The sequence below is a fragment of the Schistocerca cancellata genome, chromosome 1, assembly GCF_023864275.1.
Source record: "Schistocerca cancellata isolate TAMUIC-IGC-003103 chromosome 1, iqSchCanc2.1, whole genome shotgun sequence".
In the NCBI taxonomy this organism is placed as follows: Eukaryota; Metazoa; Arthropoda; class Insecta; order Orthoptera; family Acrididae; genus Schistocerca; species Schistocerca cancellata.
Genome location: NC_064626.1, coordinates 784,735,858 through 784,751,782, shown reverse-complemented (window position 1 = coordinate 784,751,782; position 15,925 = coordinate 784,735,858). Strand labels below are relative to the sequence as shown.

General features: G+C 40.1%; 1 protein-coding gene across 1 annotated transcript in view; it reads right to left on the bottom strand.

Moving 5' to 3' along the window:
- LOC126103249 (otoferlin-like) overlaps positions 1-15,925 on the bottom strand; it is a 159,481-nt gene that overhangs the window by 74,276 nt on the left and 69,280 nt on the right. The window contains exon 6 of the mRNA XM_049912330.1: positions 14,702-14,851. Coding sequence (XP_049768287.1) covers positions 14,702-14,851 — 150 coding nt within the window. The remainder of the gene's footprint in view (positions 1-14,701; positions 14,852-15,925) is intronic.

Sequence of the window (15,925 nt, the reverse complement as noted above, 5' to 3'; positions counted from 1 at the left end):
TCAGAAAATAATCATCTTTGCATCCATTTATAATTCAGTGAGTATAATAATTATGTCAGATACACTTATTACATCAGAATATTCGAGGACAGTAGAGACAAACAATTGAACTGCGTATTTGCATGATCACTAAAACTTGTCACATCCAAATGACTTTATTTGCCTCTCTGCAGACCCTGTAACAAACAATTCAGGAGTATTGTTACAGATTTTACTTCTGTAGAGCAGTTAAGAAAAAAGAAGGAATTGCTACATTCAACAAAACTGATATACAAGTAATAAAATACCATATGGGTCGTGTATGTTACAACTGTGAGAGTTTCTGTGTGAGGATGTTTGTTACTACTTCACGCTGAAACGGCTGGATGGATTTGGAAGAAATTTGGCATGGAATAAGCTTATATGCTGAATTATCACATAGGCTACTTTCAGAAGTGAGTATTGATATGGAGAATATAATTTATCATGAATTAACAAATAGGGTACCTTCTTTTCCAAAAAAAAACAAGTAAATAAATAAATAAACAAAATAAAAAATGAAAATGAAACGTCAACGTGAATGCTGTTCCCATAGAATGAGTAACGTGACTAAAAAGTTATCCACGGAAGTTAACTATCAAATGAATGCACTAAATTTAGCGCAGACTTTTTAGCTGTTTCGACAAATGAAATAAGTATGTACAAAAAACTAGGACAGCAGAATAAATTCTTGTAGAATAAAATCAATTACTGAACTCCATAGCAATGTAACACATGATCATGAAAATATTTCGCAGCACATAGAATGCTTGAGAAGTGTATTGGATTGTGATATTATTGGAAATCTTAACAGAGTCACTCAGCTTTTCTGTTTGGATCTGAATTATATATATATATATATATATATATATATTGTAGATTCAGTTTGCTTCTATCTTCTCGATACTTCAGAACCTGGGTTTTGCAAGTCCATTGGATTGTGATATTATCGTGAATCTTGAACAATGAGTTAGTTTTTCTCGTTGGATTTCAGTGATTCGTAATTTCTCTGGTGATTTGGTTGGTCTGTATGATCTCGATAGTTCGTTTCTCTATTAGGTTTGTTGGTTTATTTCCTTGGTTAAATTGGCATTTGTTTTGGATTTCCGATTGTTTCATACATTTGTTTGTATTATTGTTAGTGTAGTGAGTTACTAGGTTGGGTTGCCCGTGTCGGATATCTTACGACATCAGTTCCTCGGTTTCGGTATTACTGTTCAAAAATCCAACGACTGTAAAACGCAGGTCGAATCTTTCACGGGGCTCACAACGAGCTCGCGCTATGAACGTTGTTATACGGAAACAATCGTTAGTTCATGCTGAACAGCGCATAACTGAGATAGCGGAGTGTCAGACAAATGCTCGAGTGGCTCAAACCTCGGCTCAAGCTGATGCACGACGTCAGCAGAGCGTTTAACGCATTGCGTCTCGGCGTGCAGCTGAGGCGGCGGAGTAGTCATATGCTCTACGACAGTATACAGCAGAACGCATGGCCTCTCAGCGTGCTTCCGAAACAGCCAGAGTTGCGACTTCTAGGCGTCAGGAGAATGCAGTACGCATGGCCTTTAGGCGTCCCTCTGAAACAGTCGGAGAGGCAGACGCGCTCCTACTCGTTGTTGATGAACGATAAATTGAACGTCTGCAAGTATTTGCAATAAATACCTGGGGAGTATCTAAGGAATGTGCTTTCTACTATGATCCAACTGCAGAATACACTAATCACAGGCTCATCAAAACTGACAATATGAACAAGGCATGTAGATTTTGTGTGGCACCGAAACGGAAGGAGGGAATGGAATGGTATCCATTTCCACAATAGGAGAGACGCTCGATCCTTTGAAGGAGCCGCATATAAAAATATAATTTATGTTTTCACATGATCTCATTTGGGACAGATAGAATTCAGGTCATGCCTGGGTTTCAACCGGCCTTTATAATGCAGGGGTAGGTGCACCATAAAGTAGTATTCCTTTTTCCTCCATCCAATGCCCAAGCACAATTTTTTCAAGTTTACGTTATGGGAGACGACGAGGCAGAGTCTGATAGAGAGTGTAAAATTAGAGAGTTGAATGGGCGACTGTTCTGAAAATACAAAAAGTTCTGGTGGATCACAATGTATTAGTGCATGAGTCTGAAACAGCTCTCGAGAACATGCGCGAAGAGAGCTGCGAGGTGGCGGTCCAAGGGTATCGCGTGCCGAGCGGACAGCCTGTGCACTTCTACACTGCGCCTGCTGTGGTCGAGGTCGCGGCTGTGGTGATGGGCGTCGACTCCACCGCCCAAGAGACATCGTCCTACGCAAACACGACGAATTCCTCGCCAGATAACAGAGGCGCACTGCTACTACGGTACTCTACAGTATCCCATTATGTTCTGGAAAGGGCAAGAAGGATTCATCTCAGTATCCCTCACAGAAATCCTGCGACTGGGTGACCGAAACCGATCAAACATATGACGTGTATGGATTTCTACACGTTTCGCGTAATGACCCACCAACAGGACTTCAACTTAAGGCTGCATTGTAGGGTACTTCTGTCTCAGTTTTTAGTAGAGATGTAATTTAAGTTGGAGAGTGAGCATCTAAGGTATATACCGTGAAACCAACGCAAGCTGCGAGCAGAGAGTTACGTCCACCTGCTAATGACGGCAACATGAATTAGAACATCTTAGGTCAAATGTCCATCCTCCCGTCGTTGTTCGTATACATTCCGAAATACCTCCACAGATACATGTCGGACATGTTCTTCTACATCCGGAATTATGTCTGGACACCTTCGCATGCAGCCTAACCTGGATCAATACCAGGAAAGAACTGATGAATGGGCAAAAACCGACAGATCGCCACGATATCGTAACGTGACTTTTTAAGGTTAAAGTGAAACAGGTGGTGGCCTTCCTCGCGATAGGGCATGTTTTGGTGAGGTGTAATGCTTCACATATTCCACTGATGGCAAAAAAGCGACCTGCCACAGGTGCACTTGCCGCTGTGGTAAAAACAAAAATTGCGGCTGAACCATAGCGATCAGGTGACATCAGCTGAGCTGCTCGATCCCACCATGGGAGTAGCAGGGAGATCAATTAATTACCTCAAACCCCATCCACCCCCACCCCATCCACGTATGACTTCACATGTTTTCTTCAATCAGAATGTGGGTCCCGGCACCTCCCCTTCCCCATCCTCCCATTCTCCCTCCCCCACCTAACCTATTGGTGAGAATTTCGAATTTTGACTGGAATTTCGAATTTTTGGGATAATATATTTGTCCCAGGACTTTCCTGATGTCCCATCCCACCTACTACCCAGGAATTGGTGGTAAATTAAAAATTACAGTATCCTTCCTGGGAATCGAACCCTGGACCCTTTGGACATAAATTTGACATAAAGCAAAATTGCACCCCACCCCCCAACATATGGAAACTGTCCAGATGCAGAAGAGGAAGGTTAGGTTAGTGTATTTTATTTATTTTGGTTGGGAAACTGAAGTAAAGACAGCTCCTAATTACGTAATCAATCTTACAGATCGGTCCTCATTAAACAACTATGCATAGCGCTACACAAGGAGTGCCTACAATCACTACAATTTCACAGTACCACTCGAAAGTAGTAGCAGATGTACTGAAAATCTACGCTTCACATGCAGGCTGGCGGGAAAAATAAAGGAGCGGAAGGCACTATCTATATTTTTGGTGGGAATAGTGTTCGACTGACAAAATGCTGGTGTTGGACAGACAGGAGTTCAATAAGAGCATTACCTATAAGCATACAGCTGAGGACCGTATCTGTCGCTGGTTGGCGTCAGAGTTCGCTACAGATGTCTCCCCCCGCATTGCTCGACAATCAGCCTGCAGCCCAGGTAATTGAAGCCAACACTTGGTGCCACAACTGATGGAAAATGCTTCATTGTTCTAATTAGACATCGAAATTGTCATGAAAAAACTCACACTTGTAATTAACAGGTCATAATACAACACATGTGCTGGGGAAAATCGTAGTCCCAACAGATTGCAACAGGAGAGAGGGGTGGCAGCTGAACGTACATTCTCTTTGATCTACTGCCAGGAACTAGCGAAAGCCAGCGGTTGTGACCGAACGGTTCTAGGCACCACAGTCTGGCACAGCGCGAACGCTACGGTCGCAGGTTCGAATCCTGCCTCGGGCATGGATGTGTGTGATGTCCTTAGGTTAGTTAGGTTTAAGTAGTTCTAAGTTCTAGGGGGCTGATGACCTCAGATGTTAAGTCCCATAGTGTTCAGAGCCATTTGAACCATTGTGAACTAACGAAATTATAGGCACTTCTAACTCCCCTCATCCGTTCCCCCTCCTTTCCTCCTCTCTCCCTCGCTCCCTTCGTTGCTCCACCTACGACGGGGACATACGGCTTTCTCAGAGTCAATTGCTATCGCACGCCACGCATTTCTCTGTGGCATATCACCATCCCCCCGCAAACAAGCTGCACCCGGCTCGCCTTAGGGCGGTCCAGGTACCGGCCCTTCGCCAACACAAGAGGATGTAACGCCAACTAAACAACGTGAGATTAGTGATGTTAAAATGTAGCCACGCCCTAATCTAAGCACAGCTGTGTCGGGCAACCACACACAATAGGCCCGACCCCAACACCTCCAGCAGCCAGAGTTTCTGCTAGGAAAAATCTTCACTACAACAATTCTATTTAATGTCAATGTATCTCTTTATAATCGAGCATCTACTAAAATGGGAAACCCGATCACGACGTTAATAAATGTCCTCTTTCTACGAAAACAGTCGCAGTCCATTTTCTTTTAGTTTTATGAGAAAAATCGGTATAGATTTTACGTTCAACTGCAGGATACAATTCTTATCTCTCTCTCTCTCTCCCCTCGCCTCCTGTTATTTTGCAACATCCCAGGAAGTGAGAAAAAAGAAAACTACAGCACTGCCGCCCACTACAGATGACCAAACTGCTAAGTTCGAACTATGTACCCCTATAAATGTCCAACCAGTGTAAAATCGAAAAAAAGAACTTCCATTACTTTGCTGCAAAAATTACCAGTCACAGCAAAATGTCCTCATTATTTTGAAACCATTATCAGAGTAAATGAAACGTGAGAGTTTGAACTCAAAAAAAAAAAAAAAAAAAAAGAAAAGAAAACAATGTTAACCAATTTCTTTCAACTTTATGGACTTCGGGGCGCCTCTCGCGTTCAAATCAATGTCTGTAAATAAACTGTCATGCACTGATGATTTACAAATATTTCAGACACATGAAATTATATTATAGAATACAGTCTTTCATGCCACTTGCTCACATATCGGAAAAAACAAAATCGTTTTGTGTTCGACAACAGCAAGCAATAATTCAAAAGGTTGTTGCTATTTTGTACACTGTGGCAGATCCCGTTTTGCCAGTGTGATGCTATGTTGCACTGCCATTTACAAAACAAATCGCGAGAGCTGTCTTGTAGCTCAACGCTAATCTAGAAAGTAATGTTACAAGAATTTTTTGAGGTAGAAAAAATGAATATATTTTTAAAAATTTACGTGCCTTGCATTATTTTTTCACATAATCATCATTTACCTCAATACATTTTGTCATCTGTGGGGCGAGTTTTTTAGCTCCTGTGTCATAGACGTCTCCCACCGCCTTTTTTAGCGAGTTCTTCACTTCGATTTTCAATTCGTCGTCGTTAGAAAAGTGTTTTCCATGAAGGTGTTCCTTCAATTTAGTGAACAGATTATAGTCATTAGGTGTGAGGTCTGGGCTGTGAGAGGGTTGGCTTAAAATATCCCAACCAAACGAAGTCAACAACTCTTTGTGTTGTATGAGCAGTGTGCAGACGCACATTGTCATGAAGGAGACAGATTCCCATTGTAAGCATCCTACGACGTTTGTTTTGTACGGCTCTGCGAAGTTTCTTCATGGCCTCACAATATCTTGCAGTATTTATTGTTTCAACTCTTTCAAAAAATCAACGAGTTGAACCCTTTTTCTGTCCCAAAATACTGACACCTCGATTATTACGTAAGATAGGTAATGCACGTAGTAAGTTCGTCGTATTCATGATTTCCTCTTCAAAGTAACATACACTACCCATTATTTAACACAAAATGATATTAAAAATTTAAGTTATCCACGAGCAGCTAGTTGAGAATATGTTGTTGTTGTTGTGGTCTTCAGTCCTGAGACTGGTTTGATGCAGCTCTCCATGCTACTCTATCCTGTGCAAGCTTCTTCATCTCCCAGTATCTACTACAACCTACATCCTTCTGAATCTGCTTAGTGTATTCATCTCTTGGTCTCCCTCTACGATTTTTACCCTCCACACTGCCCTCCAATGCTAAATTTGTGATCCCTTGATGCCTCAAAACATGTCCTACCAACCGATCCCTTCTTCTAGTCAAGTTGTGCCACAAACTTCTCTTTTCCCCAATCCTATTCAATACCTCCTCATTAGTTACGTGATCTACCCACCTGATCTTCAGCATTCTTCTGTAGCACCACATTTCGAAAGCTTCTATTCTCTTCTTGTCCAAACTAGTTACCGTCCATGTTTCACTTCCATATATGGCTACACTCCATACAAATACTTTCAGAAACGACTTCCTGACACTTAAATCTATACTCGATGTTAACAAATTCTTCTTCTTGAGAAACGCTTTCCTTGCCATTGCCAGTCTACATTTTATATCCTCTCTACTTCGACCATCATCGGTTATTTTACTCCCTAAATAGCAAAAATCTTTTACTACTTTAAGTTTCTCATTTCCTAATCTAATTCCCTCAGCATCACCCAACTTAATTTGACTACATTCCATTATCCTCGTTTTGCTTTTGTTGATGTTCATCTTATATCCTCCTTTCAAGACACTCTCCATTCCGTTCAACTGCTCTTCCAAGTCCTTTGCTGTCTCTGACAGAATTACAATGTCATCGGCGAACCTCAAAGTTTTTACTTCTTCTCCATGAATTTTAATACCTACTCCGAATTTTTCTTTTGTTTCCTTTACTGCTTGCTCAATATACAGATTGAATAACATCGGGGAGAGGCTACAACCCTGTCTTACTCCTTTCCCAACCACTGCTTCCCTTTCATGCCCCTCGATTCTTATAACTGCCATCTGGTTTCTGTACAAACTGTAAATAGCCTTTCGCTCCCTGTATTTTACCCCTGCCACCTTCAGAATTTGAAAGAGAGTATTCCAGTTAACATTGTCAAAAGCTTTCTCTAAGTCTACAAATGCTAGAAACGTAGGTTTGCCTTTCCTTAATCTTTCTTGAGAATATGTATGAACTTCAAATGACACGACGAACCGTCTCGTTCTGCATATGGATTCAAACCCAGATCAGGCAGACTAAGCAAAGATTTCGTGACTGACGCAAACTAACAGTCATTCCTGATTAGGCATACAGAGAGTGATATACCTCGATTTTAGACAGTATCAGTTAGCAAATATCAACTTTAATTTACATAACTCAAACATTTTTAACGGACGCGAATTCCTCCCCAGCATCTATTGTCCCTGTTAACGAACTACGAGAGATGTTAAATATTGCTTCTTCACAAGTAACTTACTTGAAATGCAGTGAGATAAAGTTTTGTGTTGGACAGGGATTCGAACCCAGAACCTAATCGGATTCACTTCAGTCTGAATCCGCGTGACCGCTACGGTCGCAGGTTCGAATCCTGCCTCGGGCATGGATGTGTGTGATGTCCTTCGATTAGTTAGGTTCAAGTAGTTCTAAGTTCTAGGGGACTGATGACCACAGATGTTAAGTCCCATAGTGCTCAGAGCCATTTGAACCATTTGAACCTAATCGGATTGATATCAAAGCATAATCAACTGTGACATATCGGATTTTCTCGGCAGTAGCTAGATGTTTTAACTGAAGTGACGAGACGAAACATTAATTTTTTCCTTCCCAGGACTCCAACCCGGTACCTATCTCTCTTATATTCTAGAGTAAACGAACGTTAAATATGGGTTTGTTGCACCAGCAGCGACATGTGAGCATGTTTGAACTAGAAATAATATGACGAAGAGTTCACTGCTCACTGGGAATAGAGCCCCACACATATCGTTGTTGACTACACACAAAGAGACGTCAGCTAGCGAATTTTTCTCCACCAGCAGCTCGGAATAACATCTTTAACTTACAGTGTTCTCGCAAATAGTTCTGTGTCCCACTGGGAGTCAAAAACGTCAGATATCGTTAGTGTTGACAACGAATGAAAAAAACCTTAAAAATTAAAATTATTATCCACCAGCAGATAGGTGTTCTCATGCTAGAGCTTGATAATACATAATGAAATCTTTAGTGCCAGGATTCGAACCCACTCACGCGTAATATGTGGAGATGTTGAGGACTCTGCAGTTTTCAACAAACAACAAATTGTAGCCGAGCTGTATTGTCACGAAGGGATCAAATTCCGCGTTAAGGGCGGTCTGAGTTGCATTCTCAGTTCAGAACCAATTTTATCGACATACAGAAGCTCAGATAAAAGATGGAATAAGTGTCCTGTGACCCAACATAGCGTTTGTTTCGTCACTAGAAATCAATAACTAGTATAAGAAAGGTTACTGGTGACAGAGTTTCTACATGTCGCCACTCCAGACTTTATTGTGGTTCAACCTAACGGTTACTTGGCAGAGAAGGAATACCATCTTTAATGTGAATTTCAGACCACACTGCCATTATATCTTCTTCACTTGGTGTAGTCAGAAGAGAATGGAATCTTTCTCTCCCTATCTAAAATCATTGACAGAAGTGGGAATCGAACACAGACCATAGGTATAAAAACCTACCATCAGTCCAACAGACCACCAAACCCTCTTCTCTGTGACTCATTTTTCTATCGTAACATCTTGAGTTACTGCGATACAGAGCAGTGTTTTCTAGTGGTCACATGTTGGAACCATTTCAATAGTCAATCGACTGTACCAAGGAGCGATTAGAGGACGTGCTAGACAGCCGCGTTATGCCGGTTGTTTGCGAATCAGGCGAAATGCAGTTCAGGTCGTTCGGATACTTTTGAGCACGACTGTACATGTATCACATTGGAACAACCAAAATAAAATGTTCAAACGTACCTACGTTCTGTAATATTTTAATTTAAAAAACCTACCTGTTACCAATTGTTCGTCTAAAACTGTGAGCTATATGGTTGTGACTATTACAGCACCATCTATCACAAAGCGAAAAAAGTGGTCCAACTAAAACATTCACATTTCTTTACGTACTTCACGAATATGTAATAAAAATGGGAGTTCCTATTTTTAAAAAAAACGCAGTTGATATCCGTTTGACATATGACAGCGCCATCTAGTGGGTCAACCATAGCGCCAACTTGTTTCTCCCTTCAAGCTAGACAAGTTTCATTCTTTGTAGTTTTTTAGTTTGACGCTTATTTCGTGAGATATTTGGCCCGGTCACGATCAATGGACCACCCTGTAGTTGTGTAGTTAGGACCGACCTTTATGATTAATTACGTAATTAGGACCGATCTTCACTTGAGTTTCCCAACCAAAGTAAATAAACTACACTAACCTGACATTCCTCTCCTGCATCTAGACAGTTTCCATGTGTTGAGGGGTGCACTTGGGCTTTCCGTCCAAATTGACTACATCTGAGTCCCGGAAAGGGCACCGCCATTTTAATTTCCCGCCAAATCCCGGGTGGGGGGTGTAATGAGACATCAGCACAGCTCTGGGAGAAAGAATTCCCCCCAAAATTCGAGATTCTTTATAAATTATTGTTTAACAGCGCGTAAGACTGCGGGGCGCAGCTAGTAATATTAATAAATTTCGCAACAGGACAGTACTTGCAAGCATGTGTGATGATAGTAGTATTTCAAATCAAGTCCTTTCTAATTTTAAATATGTACGAAGCATCTGCAGAAAATTTTAACCTCATCATAAGCAATCTTAAAAATCTATTGGCATATTTAACAGGAAACAACAAAGAAATGGAGGTTGATTATGGTTTCATCACATATTTCTGAGATACTTCTTTCGAAAAGAATTTCTCGCAATTAGTGAGGTTATTTAATTCCTACCACAAAGTTGCAGATTAGCATAGCCAACTGCTAAAACCAAACATTAAGAAGACAGGTCTAATAAATAACATAGTCTTAAGACCAATATTCAAGGTATCTCCGACGACAGTATGCAGTTACTTATATTAATTATTAGTATTATTCAGGATACAGAACCAACTATATCTGAGTTCAAGACAGTACTTAATAAGCTAAAAATTGAGAATATTTTTAAAGAGAACAGCCATGTCAAGCAACAATATTAAGACAGTTTGCAATGTAGAGCAGGTGAAATGGGTAGAACCACAAATTAAAAGAAACAGGTAGCTTTAAGATTATGTCCCCATATTCATCGAGAGACGATATGTTACTATCGACGCTTACTCCACTTGTTCCTCGTTTTGCCTAATGGGGTGTTAATTTTGAACTTCTGGTGCACGTTTTCGTGATGCATCTGCTAGGGAGAAACTAATTTGATTTGTGTGTGTGTGTGTGTGTGTGCGTGTGTGTGTGTGTGTGTGTGTGTGTGAGAGAGAGAGAGAGAGAGAGAGAGAGAGAGAGAGAAAGAGGGGAGAAAGAGAGGAGAGAGAGAAAGAGAGATGGCGGGCGGGAGGAGTGAGTTGAGAACCAGCTGTTTTTGGATAAACGAAGATGTTTGATTGTACTACATTTTTTTAATAAAGTGTTCTTATATAATTACTTAAGTGTTACAAATAGTGTTTTGTTACATAGTATTGTGTAGTCGTTCAAAATACTCTTTCCATGTCTAACTTCTTTTCGTGTGTGGTAGTAGTCTTCCATTGTAATCTTCTGGTGGAGACTTATAAAGTCTCTCTGATGAGCACTTATATTGAGTGAGTGTCTCTCTCTATATATGTTTCCCACACCACCTTGTGTTTGTCTTTATATGTATGAGTGACTGTGTGTGTTCTGTTGTGTTAAATACCTACACCGTTAGCTTGATACAAGGCGATGTGTGAAACTGCTTTCACACTACACGCTTCCGTTGTTGTTGCGATCTGCTCCAGCTGCTTCAGACGCTGTACTGAAGCTAAAAGTGTTAATCAAAGTTGCGGAGAAATATTCGTCTGGGCTCTGTTGCATAGAAATCAGATACGCTTTCAGGTCTTAGAAATGTCCAACGTTGGTGCATTTAAATGATCCGTGAAATTACTCTTTTTCCGAAGAAAGCATCAAACTATTTAATTAGAACTGAACGCTCCCTTCGGAAATGTTCTCGAGCTGGTATTAATTAATAGATCATAACTGAAGTCTACGTCAGTTGTGGAATAAACACGTAACTTCTTTTATTGACTTTTGTCAATGAAATTCTTCTCGTAACATGAATTATCTGTTCACTGGCTTATATACAGATATATACACTACTGGCCGTTAAAATTGCTACACCAAGAAGAAATGCAGATGATAAACGGGTATTCATTGAACAAATATATTATACTAGAACTGACATGTGATTACATTTTCACGCAATCTGGGTGCATAGATACTGAGAAATCAGTACCCAGAACAACCACCTCTGGCCGTAATAACGGCCTTGATACGCCTGGGCATTGGGTCAAACAGAACTTGGATGGCGTGTACAGGTACAGCTGCCCGTGCAGCCTCAATACGATACCACAGTTCATCAAGAGTAGTGACTGGCGTATTCTGACGAGCCAGTTGCTCGGCCACATTTTAATGTCCAATAGTGTACTACAATTTCCTTCAAAATCTCACAATGGCGTCGATTTCTACTTCACAAGAATGAAAACTCTTAATGAATTACTTTTTAACAAGAACAAAGACTTTCTACCTAAGAATAATTATCTGAGCGCTAACTGCCACAGAGTAATAAAGAATATCTTTGTCTCTCGCTCTCTATCGCCGTCACGCCAAGTCACGCTGCTTTCTCTCGTACTGCATGATACATCATGGACTATTGCTTTCTCTGAAAATCTTGAGATCAGCTTCTGTATTAATTTGGTGTTGGTTTTCCTCTACATATGATCTGCAAAAGTGAAGCTTGTACCGCCACCGTTTATGGCTCTGAGGCGTTCAGAACACCCAGTTCCAGAGCTCGTGCATGTATGACGTATGTCGACAGATTTGCACGGACTGCAGGTTAGCTAACTGATTCCAAATCTGTTGGATTTGTGTGTTCTTGGTGTTGAGATCTTGCTGTACAGTGTTGTTATTATGGTGTGGTATTTCTAGTCCTTGCTTCTTCAGTATGTTTCCCCCTGGCAGACGCAGCACGAAATCTTGTGCCAGTCATTAAAAATTAGCGTCGCACTGTACAAGAACAAAAGAAGAAACAAGTGATCAGCGGTAAAAACATAGCGACCCTCGATGACAGTGGTGACATAAGTTCACTCTCAAGTATCGTTCTGAGAATGAAAATGACTGATTTACATGAGGATTAAGTGTAAAACGGGTGAAAATTAAGTGTATGTAATTAGAACAAGGGGGATGTAAAACGTAGGGCATATGCCACTACTGCTCTCGGGAAACTGTTTTCAAAGTTAATAACTCTGTAAGCAAATTATTCGAATGCAGTGACGTGATGTAAAATCATAAAAAGGAGTAAATGCAAGCCTTTCTGTATGAATCCATTTTCACAGTTAGTGTAATTTCAGATGACTGCTCCAAACAAAATTAAATACGCACTTCTTAAAAATTTTATACTTAAAACAGAAAAACAACCATTAGTGCTGTATAAAATTTTTACAAAAGTAAATCGAGACCTACAGAAGATGACACACAGTTGTCGAAATATATCTAGGTAAATAAGAAATAGAGACATTGTGTTATCGAAGGCGGAGTTCAAAACGCCCAAATTTAATTTGAAAAGGCGGAAAAAACTGATGATACGATCTGCCAATCAATAATATGATTTCTCTAAAATTGTCATGTTTTTAACATGATAGTTTCGATAAAATCGGAGACATTTCGTGCAAGTAGAGTTATGTTTGAGAAAACGTACACTATCTTAAACGATCCATAAATGTGTATCAAAAATATTTTTGAAAATAATTTACTTGGATACCTGAAAGATAAGCACATTTCATATTATTTTGAACAGGCAATGATGTACAGTTATACTTTTGAAACAATCATGATGTTTCTCCTTTGTTAAAACTATAAATTTCTGTCAAACAACAGACCATCCTCACTCATTAAGAACGATGTTAATACCTTTTGTTAATATTTTTCAATGTATGTGGTTGGTCTGTTGCTTGCAAGTTAGGAATAGAGCAAGGAAACACAAAATATATTTCATATGTCAGCAATGTTGTTAATTGAAAGATAGTCAGAAAAAGCAAACTGAATACAAACAAAAATAACCAACAAAGCAAACCTTCGTTAACCCTCTGGAGAAACAAGAAGTAAACTGTAAATAACTGTTTATACAACTTTCATGCCGTCCTTAATACTTCGCTCGCAAAACTATACATCGGAACATGTTAACGTATTCACTTGCTTAATCTTATGCCTACAATTTCTTTATGTTGACTGGCAAGATTACACTCGATCATTATGTATTGCGAAAGCTACGTTCTAAAATCATTTTCATAAAGTATAATACAGAGCCATCATTGAGCGAGATGAATGTGGGGATCCTCCCACGATCACGCTAAAATTGACCTACAGAACTCACCTAACAGCCTAGTTCGATACTTACTTGTACAGCCATGCCGAATGAGTAGCAAAATTCGTAATTGTATGACTGCTTTGTTGTACTCTACAAAATTCCAGAAGATGGAAATTCCTGGAGAGTATATCTTTTTCGATCTTAAAATTTCACTCTTTTCTTCTGTTTTCTAGAGCAGAAAACGATGTTTCTTTTTTTCTTTTTCGAACTGCAGCATTTTGGTTTAAACATGAAGCACAGTCGGTCACACCTAGTGCATCAAATGGTGGTATTCTCCTGTATCTACTAAACTGACTCAGCCGTTTAAAATTGACTGTAGTCTTACGAAGCCATCAGGTATCGTCTACGAGCGGATAAAATACAAAATACTGTGGTGACTAAATTGTGCAGAAGAGAGAGGGTCTTTGCGCACCAGAGTGTTGCAGTGGTCACTTTCTGCTCTTTGATGAGGTCTGTACGAGGAAGCGAAAGAGAAAGGAGTGAAGATTTTTTCGAAATTGTTCCATGAATGTTTGCATTGGTCGTGGCTGCAAGAGTGCCCTGAAACTGCTGCTGCGGAGGTTGGTTGGTTTGGGGAAGGAGACCAGACAGCGTGGTCATCGGTCTCATCGGATTAGGGAAGGATTGGGAAGGAAGTCGGCCGTGCCCTTTCAGAGGAACCATCCCGGCATTTGCCTGGAGTGATTTAGGGAAATCACGTAAAACCTAAATCAGGATGGCCGGACGCGGGATTGAACCGTCGTCCTCCCGAATGCGAGTCCAGTGTCTAACCACTGTGCCACCCCGCTCGGTGCTGCGGAGGGAAATGACACTCTTTTTCCTGGACAGCCTGAAAAACCGTTAAACCTACTGAGAATTTTTTCATCCAATTGCACATGAACTCTGTTTCTGCTGTGAATGGCTTTTGTACCTATTTTTATACAGTTCTGCGATCCACTTAGTTTAAATCTTTTTAAGAGAAACAAATTAAATTTTACCACCGAACGAGCCACGCCACCTGTGCCTGGAACAGAGACTGACCTGTGGCAGTGAGGCGTAGTACTTGGTCCACCAGTCGGGGGCATCGATTTCTTCTTCGGTAATGGTGGGAGCTGCATGCTTACGACGCCACGCCAGTCGCATTCCGAGGCGACCCTTCTTGCTACGCTCAGGTTCGTCTTTCTTTGGCTCCTACGGAATTAGTAAATCCGAACAAGAGGTTTTCACACACTTAAAAGTGAGTTTTGTACATCCCATAGACCTGACGTGGAAACAGAAAATTATAATAATTTTGTGTCTGTGCCGTGTTTTCTTCAGCTAACAAAAAAAAAGTAAAAATGTTTGAGTTTCCAATTATAAGTGTAGTTGGAATGGAAATTCGCAAGAAGTTTGCTAAAAATATTCACTGTACTCTACTTTAAAATATCTTTAAGATTTTGTTTTAAATTGACGTAGGAATGTAGAGAAAATGTAGTAATTGGAGAATACTTGTGTGACAGATATTCAAAACGCAACAAACTAAGGCAAAAACTGTAAAAAGTACCAGAATATAAATACACTGAGTCTGAAATGGTTTGTGCAGTAAGAAACACTTCTTGTCTGAAATAAAACCAGCAGTGTAGTGTCAATCACAGTTACAATAGAAAATGTCCCACTCACGGAGAAAATGAAGAAGTGATAACGTGATACAGTTTTCCGGATTCTGATAACTACATTCTGTTGTGGAATTTCTTAAAAGTTACAGACTTCCAGATCTTAGCTTCTTCTACTTGACAATAGAGTAACGATGAAAAATCGACCGCTAATCATGTCAGTTTATTTTTCTTCTATAATTTCTCCGCAGTTTTTGGCATGCAAGTGGTCAAAAGAAACGGAAGCGTTGTACTTGGTTGTTCTACGTACTTCGAACGTAAATTCCCATTGTATTACCAAGATTAATACTACATAATTTTACAACGTAGCGGACTTTGATCTGAACAGTAACTGAGGATCGGAAACCAGGGACAAATCGGTCATGCAGCTTCTATGAATATAGTACTATATTGTTCTTTTTTTATAATGCTTTCGAAATTCGTTTAGGTGAATATTTACAAGATGGTTCAATGAGTACTTTCATGGAACTGTACATGCAGTGGAGCTGAATCTGTAAGAATTTGTACGTTTGAATATTTTACGCTACATTACTCTCTTTTAGTAGCACACTTCCTTCAGCTAAACCTTGATCATTTTTCTTAGCTATCTGGCATTATTTTCATATCTATGGCG